The 13430-nt window shown below is 43.7% G+C and overlaps 1 protein-coding gene across 1 annotated transcript; it reads left to right on the top strand.

Annotated features, from left to right (window-relative positions):
• Positions 1-10483: 10483 nt before the first annotated feature.
• LOC307228906 (ras-related protein Rap-2a-like) lies at positions 10484-11110 on the top strand (the record flags this gene model as incomplete). The annotated part of the gene is made up of 1 exon (XM_079998751.1): positions 10484-11110. One exon carries the CDS (start codon positions 10484-10486, stop codon positions 11108-11110), a length of 627 nt encoding a protein of 208 aa, XP_079854877.1.
• Positions 11111-13430: the final 2320 nt, after the last annotated feature.

The raw sequence follows: 13430 nt of genomic DNA on the forward strand, positions 1-13430 counted from the left end.
CACACACACAAACACACACACACACACACACACTGACAGACGTTGAATGCAGAGGAATGGGCAGTCAGTAATTCATCTTCATCCTATCAAAAGTAGGGTTGAATGCTGTTAAAATATTTGCAATTTACAGTAATATAATTAACTGCTCTCATTTGAACGCTCAACGTGTTAAGCATATGAAATGATTCAGTAAATTCCAATTAAATACTCAGAATCAAGGCACAAAGAGTCTCACATATTATTCCACCCAAAGTTCAGTTCAACTCGGCAGCCCAACAATCCCCAAATCTGACCAAAGCAATCCAGCAAAGGAGTCATGAAAGCAAAAAGAGAAAATATGTACAATTTAATAACCAGCCTCCCCGCTGAGCATGTGCCACGGTGACATTGGTATTCAAAAGTTCTCTCAATCTCTCAAGAAAATGAGAGATTACAATATTGCCTACAAGTCATTTTTCGGCGGCAAGTGGGCAGGGGTGCGGGGGGGTCCTCACATGACGGCTTACATCCCAGATCAGCGTGCATAAAGCAGCTAAATTACTTTTTCCACTCCTCTGTTTTACCAATGAGCATCTGGTACCGCATAGGGGTATTTCATATTTGGGTTTATTACACCCACAAGCTACCAACAACATGCAGAGTAGGAAGACATTTTCATTTACCGGGGCGTATTGTCTGTTTATCCAGGGATACACCCCCCCTCCTCGGAGCCCGTGTCTGACAGCTCACCAGGCGAAGAACCATCGAATCAAAGTCAGACAGTTAATTAATGAATTAGGGCGTAATAAGCACCTTGTGGCGCCTGGGCATCTCAATGTCTCTCCTGAAATAACGCAGAAGAGAGTTGGGGAGTTGCAAACTCAGAAAGCTAGGCTTGTTTTGTAAATGGTTATTTAAAAAAAAAAAAAATTCCATATAGCACGGAAACGATCGTTTAATGTGAAGGAACTGCCTGATACGTGTAGCAAGGACTTCCCGCAAAAAAATACACAACAGTCTTTTTGACACCAAATTAAATTGGATACCGTCAAGATTCCGTCAAGAGAATCTTAGGGATAATGTTCTGCCGGGCTACGGACTCATCAAGATTTGTCTTGTATCACTCTGAAGGGGGGGGGGGGGGGTCATTAGCACTAATCTTCACATAGCTTACACTGCAACAACAAAATGGGTACGGTGGCACAGTGCATTGAACTGCTGCTTCACAGCTCTTGGCACCACGCTCTGGCGGGTTATCTCCCAATTAGGGTCCTTTATGTGTGGAGTTTGCATGTTCTCCTCGCGCTCACATGGGGTTTCCTCCATGAAACATCAGTAAGGACCCCCACCAAAAACATGCAGACAGCGATCGAGAATTAATAATTATATAATAATTAATTGGTCCCCGGGTACATCGCTGTATGCTGCCCACTGCTCCTGGCTGTCCTCTGGAGAAAGGACAAGCCAGGATGGGTTTAAAGCAGACGACTCATTTCATGGGCCACCATTTGAAGCATGTGTGTGTGTGTGTGTGTTGGTCGCCACATATGTGTCTATGATAAAGAATCTTCTTCAAAACATAGCAAGCTATTTGCTCTACAATGTTTTTCAAATGTGAAATTACAAATTTTCTTCAGTCTTCCTTCCAATGGCCATTAAGAAATAACTGACCGCTGATTGCAGCTATCGACCAATCAGAGTCCAGTATTCGATTGAGCTGTCTGATAAATGATTCCATATTATTCCACAAATCAAAAATACCTACCAAGAAATACAACAAGTGGGCAGCACAATGGTTCCCTTACAGACTATAGTTTCTTACTTCTTTGTAATATATGACAACAGAAAAGTTGTGAATGTAATTCAGTCTTAAAATAATCTCATTCACTCCAGTAAATAACAACTACCCACTCTACTATGTTATCAATAGAGAGAGGAATTCACACAATTGAGCTTTATGAGGTTATACACCGATCAGCCACAGCATTAAAACCTCCTGCCTAATACTGTGTAGCTCCCCCCCGTGCCACCAAAACAGCTCAGACCCTGTCGAGGCATGGACTCCACAAGACCTCTGAAGGTGTCCTGTGTTATCTGGCACGAAGACATTAGCAGCAGATACTTTAAGTCCTGTCAGTTGCGAGGTGGGGGCCCCATGGATCCAGCTTGTTGTTCCAGCACATCCCACATCCCACATCCCACAATCCAATGCTCCATCGGATTGAAACCTGGGGAATTTGGAGTCCAAGTCGACACATTGACCTCCTTGTCATGTTCTTCAACCCATTCCTGAACAATATTTGCAGTGTGGCAGGGTGCATTATCCTGCTGAATGAGGCCATTGTCATCCGGGAATACTGTTGCTATGAAGGGGTGTACTTGGTCTACAACAATGTTTAGGTAGGTGATACGTGTCAAAGTAACATCCCCATGAATGGCAGGACCCAAGGTTTCCCAGCAAAATATTGCCCCAAGCATCACACTGCCTCGGCAGGCTTGCCTTCTTCCCATTGTGCATCCTTGTGCGTCTCTTCCCCAGGTAAACGACCCACACGCACCCGATCATCCACATGATCTTAAAGAAAACGTGAACAATCACGGAAACCAGGCCAAATTCTTCCATTGCTCCATGGTCCAGTTCTGACGCTCACATGCCCATTGTAGGCATTTTCAGCGGTGGACAGGGGTCAGCATGGACACCCTGACAGTTCTGCAGCTATGCAGCCCCATACGCAGCAAGCTGCGATGCACACCTTTGTATCATAGCAGCATGAACTTTTTCAGTAATTTGCGCGACAGTAGCTCTCCTGTGGGATCGGACCAGACGGACTTCGCTCCACACATGCATCTCAGAGAGAGAGAGAGAGAGAGACAGCGTGGTGAAATAAGGGACGGGTCAGCGGGAGGACATGACGAGTGGAAACGTGACGCGCCAATCCGCCGCCCTGAATCACAGGAGGACAGACAGACAGAAGGACGGCTCTGGTCTGACCCGCAGTGAAAACACAGTGGATGAAAATTGAAAAGTATCTCTTCTTTACATTCCTCCAACTCCACTCAGTCAGAGGATGGAGAGACGTGGGGGGAGGGGTGATGACCCTGTCTGCAGCAGGCGTAAGGCGACATTTAACTTGTGCGATTTAGCTTCTAGCACGTTGACCTCAATGTGACCAAACATGAGCGACTGAACTCCGACCTTAGCAAACGCTGGCAATGTGTACTCATCTCAAAATGACAAATCGGAAAAATATTTAAATTAATGAATAAAACATTTTAAAAACACTGGTCTCAGCGTGAACAAGCATCAGTACTGGCTGATGCATCCATTGATATCTCTGGCAAAAGAGCTATCTTTGAATCAATCTCTTTCAACTCAAGCATAAAGGCGATAAGGGGGTCACACTACCTTCAGTGAACCGTTGCCCTTTTCTGTTGATCCAATCATCAGCTCCAGATAAAACAAATCAAGCAGATAAGCAATTTAACCGCTTGTCTATGAAGCGATTAGTCTCAGTCGCAAAGTGGTATACGGGCCCACGTTCAACAGAGGAGAAACAAATGACACTCGCTAGCCCCAAGCTCTGTGTTTGAGGAGGAATAAGTACCAAAAAACTCAGACAAGAGTAAATGATCAGACAAGAGACTCAAGAAACCCAGTGATCACTCATGAGAATGGGGTAGTTTGGCAATGGGTGCCAACCTTCAATGTTGAAAAAAAAAAGTGGACAACCGTACAATTGATAACAACTAACTTGGCTGTGTCAGACGGGAGCGGGTCAGGAATATCAGGAAAGTAATGTTGATACCGACTCCATCTTTTGCTTGGTGATGTGAACCAGCACGGGTCCATGACTAACATTAAGGTGAGAGCGATAGGAGAGCATTGATCGATTGAGCATCAATGCTTAAGCACAGCAAAACAGGTAAACCAGCATGACTTAATGGAATCTTTGTGGCAGACATCCCAGGGATGGGGAAATAAGGACAATATCACAGTGTACGCAAATGATTAGCATAGTCAATAAGCCATATTCCCGGATTTTAAGATAGCGAGGATGTTTGTCTTCTCAGTTAATTGGGTGGATGACTCTAATGTTCCTCCCCCTGCACCTGTAAAGAGATCTCCTCTTTTCAGGAGAAACACCAAGAGATGATTGGTTTCTACATCACCAAGTCACGTGGACTTAAATGACAAGGCCGAGATAAGTCACCCGTGGAACCAGACAGGATTGTAAACAAGGAGACAGAAGCGTATCATGTTTGTAATCTGAAACACTAAAATGGCCATTCATATCGTACAGGAAATCCACCAATCGTGCTTTCAGGTTCATACTTGTCTGAAACATTGTAATGAACCACATTTATAAAGCAGTAGCTTAGAATTGCCCAATGTTAAAATGTTAAGATTGGGTCAGGAGTTACATAAGCCCAACAGGGGTGGGTTGGGTAAACAGCATTACATAAAATACAGTACTGCATACGCAAAACAGCAGCTGACAGGCAATAGGTTGGCCGAGGGGCAGCAGAAATAGTCAGTGCGTTAAGGACACTGTGGCTTGACGAGCCCCAAAGGCCCGTCTCCACACTGCATCTGAATGGTGTAGAGGTTTTGACAGCTTCCTGGCATCTTACTTCCATAAGATACTTATGTGGATACAAGGCACTCACAATCAATACAATCAGTGCTTACATGTGCTTGAATAAGCTGATCATAATCGATTTAAGGCAATACTCTTACTCAATACTATTATTATACAGTATTTGTATATGTAAATATGTGTGTGTGTGTGTGTATATATATATAATATGACTATCGTAACTGTCATGTAAAAACCTTACCCCTCTTATCGTACTCAAATTAAGCCTGAAATAGGCGTAAGCATACCCCGATAAACAGACCTGGATTTCTCCTCAATCATTCAAATTATTGTGGCCTATAAACACCTTAACCCGGATATGAGCGCACGATAAACAATGGACACCATGGCAACCACCAGTAAACACGCATACTTTTGGTCGGAAAGCGAGACCGTTTTTATGTTCAGTTTGATGAGGGAGCTAAATATAGGGAGATAATTGGTTGGGCACAAGAACTGAAATGGATCCAAGGAAGTGTCTGAGAAGATGGTCAATGACACAACTATGTAAACCATTGCCTTGTAAACTTACTGTATTTTTTAAAATAATCACATTATTCCAAATGCATGTTAACACCTTAGTCACATCATTTTGTAACTATACTATTGAGTTTAATCGGGACATTTAGTGCATGTAAACGCACTGACTATTAAAGCGCCTTTATCGAAACATGGGCATTAGCATGTAGAATGTTTGATCGGGCGGGGGAGGGCAAAGCAATTTAGGGTAATGCAAACACCCATACTGACTCACCTACCAACAATCAATCAATCAATCATCAATCAATAAGACAGGGGAGAGGTGGTTAAGCCTGATGGATCAAGACTTGAAAGGTGCTAAAATTGGAAAAGGGAAAAAAAAACAAAAAACTCTTCGGTTTACAAGGCTGGACGGTGAGATTGATTTGAGACCAAAAACCTAGATATAACATGCCTCGAAGCAAGTAAGGACAGGGAAGGCATCCTTAAAAAATAAAAAACACAGAGGTTCATTTTCACATCGGCAAAATGTTTATATTCGGCTTCTGTCATATTGGAACATCGTCATCTCTGGGCAGTGTGCTGACAGGGTGGCAGCACAATGAAGCTTATGCAGACGGAATGGACCTGTCCAAAAAAAGAGCGCTGGGGCTCCTGGCCAGCCTCCAGCCCCGCCTCCAGCCCCACTACTTCTAAGAAGGTCCAACGGACAAACCACCTCAAAGTCAGAAGAATCCCTCCATTTCAAAGACTGTAAAGTGTTAATAGAAAAAAAAAATCAAAGAAAGAAAAAATCAGGCACAAGCTGGACGGAATTGCAGAGAGGAAACCGGGACAAGTAACTGCCAGATTACGAAAAGGAAGACATTGACAGGAGGGTCAATGACGAATAATTTAGAATCAAGATTCAAGATTTTTATTTGTCACATACATATACATACTTCCATACATATATGCAGTGAAATGTAATAATTATAATTTAGGACTTGTAGATTCAATTTGAACTGGGAAGAATGAGCGGTCTGAACGAGTCTGCAGACGCTTGCAGCCTCATCGTGGAGGAGGAAGTATTAGCTGGAATGTCAGCGCTCCCAGGAGGCAGGGGGGGCAATTAGAGAGAGGGGTGATTGAGCAAGCTCACGTTTTTCGCAGGGTCGGGATGGAGAGATTCACAAAGGAGCACTCAGTACCATGCAACCTAGAGCACGACTCTCTGCCGCATACACACAGACATAAGCACAAATAACCCCCCCCCCTCCCCATACACACCACCACTTCTGAGAAAGAAAGAATAAAAGAACTGAACATAACTTAATGGAGGGATGAAAGAGGGTTCTCTGAGGAACAGACCTGAGATAAGCTGAAAGGAAGCGGCATTAGGAAGCGACAGACCTCCCCCCATATCTGGCCCTTTCCGAACAAGACACACAGACAAGATGATGGGGGCGGGGTTTAAATGTAGATGTCCTTAGATGGAAGGGCTAGGGTTATTGAAATATGCCTGGGCTCCCTCTCCTTTCCTCCCTCATTTACTGCCATAACTACGACAAGAAGAGGCCACGTGCCCAGTTGTAGTTGTAGTTTTCCTGGACCTAATTAACTGTTTTTTAATACATGTTGTGTCCAATGTTTTTGTTTTTGTGTAAATGTTGTTTTTTTTTCTATGTTTATTTGTCTCACCCGTGGGGATTCTCCCCCTCTTGGAGTTGTGATCAGTTGTTTATAGATCCAAACATGATAAATAGTTCTCCAAGGAGGGGGGTGAGTGGTGGTTCTCCATAACCAAAAACTGTGCTCTTGTCATCCTACAGGGCATCCACAGGACAGAGTTATTGCAGCAGTTCTTAATGATTTAAGAATGAATAAAGAGTTGCATTGCAGGTTGAGAAGTTGAACTCCACTTGCAGACTAACTCTGTCCTGGATGCAATGGCACAAATATTCTGTGTTGTATGCCCAGCATGCTGACAGCACAGGTCATTTTTATTATTTTTTTTTTTATGTAATGTTTTATATATATATATATATATATATATATATATATATGCGCATGCCTGGACTTTTCTTGTGAGGGGGTATAGCCTAAAATAAATACTTTGTTCCAGTCCTGAGGCGTCGAGCCAACTGGATTACCCCCCCCCCATTATTATAACTTCTATAATTGACACGACACACACAACTGTAATCTGAAAAAGACGACATGTCTTTCTTTCCTTGCCAAAGGTGTCGTGTGCATTCTCACTTGAAGAGCGTTATGGTTACATTACATTTGCCCAAAACGACTTACAATACAGTATCAAACTAACTGTATATAAACATTCTCTAGAAACAAGTTGTCGTAGTAGTAGAGTTAGAGTTTTATTTTTGTAATGAAAGCATGCGAGACAGGGGAAAAAAAGATGGTCATGGGGTAGACAGGTCAGTGAAAGTAGGATCCAGGTGTGGTCTGAAGAGATGGGTGTTCAGTCTGCGACGTCAGATGGAGAACTGTGGCAGTTCAGCCGTTCCGACAATTGGGGGGAGCTGCCTCTACCATTAATGAGAAGAGTCTCGAACGAGTTGGCGTCTGGACGGATGGAGGAGCAGTTTGATGGAGGGCCTCGTGGGAGAGCACCAGCGTCTTAAATGTGATCCGAGCAGAGACGGGAAGCCAGTGAAGTGATCGAAGGAGGGGAGCGACAGGAGCGAATATTGGTTGGTTGAAAACCAGACGGGCTTCTGGGTTGTGGATGCGCTGTAGAGGTCTGATGGAACAAGCAGGTAGTCCAGCCAGAAGGGCATGTTATGGTTATAAACCTTTATTCGCCCCACAACAGGGAAATTTGCAATTTCTCTGCATTTTACCCACCCTGGTAACTGATGTATAGAGGAGCAGTGGGCTGCCATAGAGCGGCACCTGGGGAGCAGTTAGGGGGTTAAGTGTCTTGCTCAAGGACACATCAGCACGCGACCAGGAGGAGCTGGGTATCGAACCGGCAATCTTCCACCTACAAGACGACCCGCTCTACCTCCTGAGCCACTGCCCCCATATTATTATTATTATTCTTATGATATAAATGATAAGAATTTTATTTTATTTTATTTTATTTTTTTACAATTCTTGGGGCCTGACTTGAAATTCCACAACAGCAGTGAGTGTAGCCATTAAGCAGCCTCACATTGTGCATGAGCAGGTAAGGGTGAATATATGAGCCCTATCCTGCTTTTCTCCAGTGCATGTCAAGAACAGAACTGGGAGTGGTGTGTGCATGTGTGTGTGTGTGTGTGTGTGTGTGTGTGTGTGTGTGTGTGTGTGTGTGTGTGTGTGTGTGTGTGTGTGTGTGTGTGTGTGTGTGTGTGTGTGTGTTGCTGCTGCTACTGTGTCACACGGGGCTCACAGAAGGTTCCACGCTGGTGCCTGACCTAACAAGGCAGAGACAGTGACAGTGTCAGAGAAATGATGCTGGTCGCGGGGGAAATTTAGGAGGTTCGCAAATCAGGCGAAGGCCTCTCTGAACTGACTTTGGCAAAGGGGATGAGGGGAGAGGGACGGGCGAGGTTCCAACTGAGACTCTTCCGAGCGATGCATCACATATAATTGGGTGCTGAGGACAAATAATTGCAAGCTGAAGGTGCAGCTCATGTGTGACACAACCCAGCTAGACTGTGTCCTTCAACGTTGCCACCAGAGTGAAGTATCTCCACCGAATAAAAACGACCATGTATTTATTCGGTGGAGGTATTTCAATCTGGCGGCAACGTTGAAGGACACAGTGACCATGGCAACCATGTTTTTTTTAATTGATTTATCTGAATTTGATGCCACCAAGTACAGAATCACAAGGCTGTAATGGTTGGATGACAATAGCTTTAACACAGATCCTACATCACAAGTTAAAGTCGTCAAACTCAGTCTATATGTAAATGAAAAAGACGAACATGCAATGCTATTTTCGTCAACGGTAACTCATCTGTGTCTGACTCATCTGACACACTTATTAACATATAATTTGACCTATTTAAATCGCTGCCCTGGCATGCAACATGGCTTGCGGCATCCTAAAAAGACAAATAAACTGAACTCCAACAGACAAACAGATGATATTTTCTATTATGAAATGCATAGCAAAAGTGCAGCGCAGCAGAAGGCATTCAGGTTGGATATTGCTCAGATAGTGCATAGTAAATAAGAAACATGGACGACATGATAAAGGTTAATTGTCAAATATGGGTTTCAGAACAGGAACCGACCTTTGGGAAACGCTATGAGTGTGCATGATGTATCCGTGTTAACTTCATAAAAAAAAAACACACACACACACACACACACACACACACACACACACACACACACACACACACACACACACACACACACACACACACACACACACACACACACACACACACACACACACACACACACACACACACACACACACACACTCTTCAGCTCTTCCGAGATCAATTACAGTATGAAAATTCCACAATTTCTATGTGTTCAATTTTTATGTCATTTACTCATGCATATTACCTTTTCCAATGCAATCATGAATGGGATGAATTTAAGCTTTGGAGATCACCACGAGCCTTTGATAACCCTGCTGATGTTGCAAAAGATATTCTAAAAACATGCATTCAAATTCAAAACAGCAGTAACGGCTGTCGAACTGTATCATCTCCTGAACATTGAGAATAACTGCTCACTATATTATCACTGCAAAACACCTTTCAGACACGCTGGGTCCATGGTGCATCCAAACAGAGCCCTTAGAAAAAAAAAAAGACAGCTCTCTTCTGGGGGATTTTCAGATGTTTTTCCCGTGTCCTGTTTACCTTTTCTGGGGACGAGAACAGAAGACTATAAAGGATGGGCTGAATAGAAACGTCGGCCATCAAAAGCACACAAGCCTGCCTTGGAACCGCAAACAGCACACTGGTCACAAGAGCATTTATTACGCTCCGGTTGCTGTTGTTTATTCACTTTCAGATTTCACCTCCTTTCTGCTCCGCTGGCACCGGTCTCGTACTCTAATCTGCATACGATGCCCTCATGGGCTGCGTGGCTCACATGGTTCAACAGGCTGCCTCATGCCGATTGGCTGGAGCCATGGGAGGCTGCTAATAACAGGAATAAAAGGCGGCGTGTGAGATGTCGGTGCTAGATGAGAAGCCACTACGGCGAGACTTTGAGAACCTTTTCCAGCAGTCTGGATGAACTAGCATATAACGGAAAGGCTCAGCAAGGAGAGAAGCAGATTTTCAGAGACAGAATAATATATTTTTTCCAGCAAAGAAACAAAACACAGGAACAAGGAGGTTCGCCCAGAAGCTGGTTAAGTTTGACAGCAGCAGCTTGGATCACTGAGAGACTGCGGGAAAGAAAGGAAAAAAGAGAAAGGAACCAGCATGTCACTGGAAGTGAAAGAGAAGACCCAGGTGAGGCTGGTCTTTCTGGGAGCCGCCGGGGTGGGCAAGACCGCCCTGATCCGACGCTTCCTCCAGGACACCTTCGAGGCCAAGCACCGGCGCACGGTGGAGGAGATGCACAGCAAGGAGTACGACCTCGACGGGGGCAAGGTCACGGTGGAGATCCTGGACACCAGCGGAAGCTACTCCTTCCCGGCCATGCGCAAGCTCTCCATCCAGAACAGCGACGCCTTCGCGCTGGTGTACGCCGTGGATGACCCGGAGTCACTGGAGGCGGTCAAGAGCCTGCGCGACGAGATCCTGGAGGTCAAGGAGGACAAGTACACACCCATCGTGGTGGTGGGGAACAAGGCGGACAGGGAGGAGGAGCGGCAGGTGTCCAGCGACGACGTGCTGTCTACTGTGGAGATGGACTGGAACAACAGCTATCTGGAGGCCTCGGCCAAGGAGAACGCCAACGTGGTGGAGGTGTTCCGGGAGCTCCTGCAGCAGGTGAACCTGCCCAGCCGCCTGAGCCCGGCGCTGCGCAGGCGCAGGGAGACCTTTCCGAAAGACACGGGCATCCGGCCCCCCATGAACAAAACCAACAGCTGTATTCTATCATAATAGGTGATAAAGGAAGCGGGGGGGGGGCTTAAGGGATTGGGTGTTAAGTCTAAGGAGGTGTAGGGAAGTGGAGCCTAGCGCTGCTGGACAGAACTGGCGAGACCTGACAGTAGTCAAGGAGACGGAAGAACTGACTGACCACTGAAGAGCATTGATCCAGAGTCGGATCTCGAGACACTTGAGATCTTTGCAGAAATATGCAGATGAAGCCGTTGGTGAACGTCAAATTGAGAAGAAGAAAAGAGGACGGAGACCCTGAAGACATTTAACATATTCTGTTGTTTACTTATTTGTTAATGTCTTTGCTGCTTATTTGGTGACATGCTGCTGTTATATCATAGCTTTTAACTTAACATATGATGTTTAGAGGCATTTGGATTGTTGCAAAATACTGTTTAACTAATGCAAAATGGGAAAATGTTTGTATATATATCTATATAGACACATTTGTGTGTAGTCTAATGAAATTGTTGCTTTTGCTGTAAAACAAAAAAAATTGAAATGTCAGTTTCACCAGTTAAGCACATCATGTTTACAATTTTTATGTCAAATATATGTAATTAGTTAGCCATAAAGCATGAATTTATGATGCAAATGTATACTCTACATGCACTTTTCATTCATATTAATGTTTGGTTTTTTTTTATCATGAAGTGTTCTCAAAACTTTGAACTTTTTATTTCTGTATTTTGAAATGAATGTTGATCCAAGTGCTGAATAAAAGTTTAAGGCACAAAAAAATGGATAATTGTCTTGCTTTCAGAGTGCTCGATGAACAATGTAAGTAAACAAAGTAAACGCTGCGCTTTCAAAGCGGTGGTGTCTCTTGACCAACATGATTATATAGTTATTGTATCATTTATCGTTATAGTGTGATTTAGTTGTTTTGAACTCCTTTTTATGACACCTTCAGGATATTTATTTTTTTTTCAGTTTAGTCAAATGAGACAATCTGAGCTTGTTTGCAAGAAAGCAAGACCGTTCAGATCTTTGTCGCCATCTAGAGAAACAAAACACACACTACCTTTCATAAAGCGTATTTTGTGCACCTCGATTAAGAGCCAGAATAATCCTAATTATTGTTTCAGTTGATATGAGTAGGGCAGATGCTTACCAATGCTTACCGTCACAGGCTGTTGAGCCTGGGACGTCCCTTTACAAAAATATATAACATCTCCCTTGAGATTTCAACTGATGACATTTGAATAGCATCCACTGCATCTCAGAGCCACCTGCACGCTGACAAGGACACTTTAGCTCAAATCAAATTGGGGTTTTTTGCCTTCTACGATCTCAAAGACCCAATTTAAAGACCCAATTTCTATATTATTATTATAATTTTTTTATCCTTCATCACAGACCAAATTTTATGCTTTGACATCATCATCTTTCAGTTGTTCTTCACCATTTCTGCAGGTCAATTTTTCAGTTCCCTTAACAGATATGCAGCAGGTTCGTCATCCCCGGCCCAAAGAGGGTAAACAGTTGTTTGTGGTATTGAGCCCCCCACCTCCTTCTCACCTACCATCCAGACAGGACCAAACCCAGTTTCCTCATTTATTTTGAGGAAGTAAAGTTAACGTTAGCTCACCAGTTCCTCTTTTAGTCCGCTTTTTTTTTTTTTTTTTTTTTTTTTTTAAACGGTCTTCTGCTCTCCAGTCAGTTCATTTGCAGAAGGCAGATGAGGGTCGGTTCAGCAGCTTTGGCTGCGGCCGTGCAGGTGCGTGGATTTGGAATCTTTCTACTCACATGGAATAGAAATTTGTACATTTTTATGCATATTCACATGACTTCTCGATCGGATAGTATTCTGTATAGTATAAAACATGAAACTTTTTCTCTGGGTTTTAGAAGCTCTATTTCTGTGTAATGAGGATGTAAAGGTACGGTACTCAATTTTTGTATTATTGTGATGATCACTTGTTCTCTTTCATTTGGACCTTAGCGTATTTTGACTTGGCTATATCAACTTAACTTTGCAACCCACTGTGGGAATTAAGTGCAGCAAAATCTCATTTCATCTCATATTTCAGCGTCCTCATGTCTTTACCTCTGGACTTGGTCAAAGCTCCTCAGCAGATTAAACATTGATTCTGAGGCGTTTGGAACAAGTTTAGGGTTCTGGACGAAACCTGGCAGAGTCACAGTCCAGTCAAATGCAACCAGCCAATCAAATGAAGCTAGGAAGGAAAAAAACAACAAAAACCAACAAGGCTATGTCGGTCAACTATCATCTCTTTCCTTGACTTTGGTTTTATCTATCTTTATATAACATTACATCCTTTGCCGCATGGCTTTTAAATGTTGCCGTTAAGCACTT

This window comes from Zeus faber (assembly GCF_960531495.2).
Source record: "Zeus faber genome assembly, chromosome: 4".
NCBI lineage: Eukaryota > Metazoa > Chordata > Actinopteri > Zeiformes > Zeidae > Zeus > Zeus faber.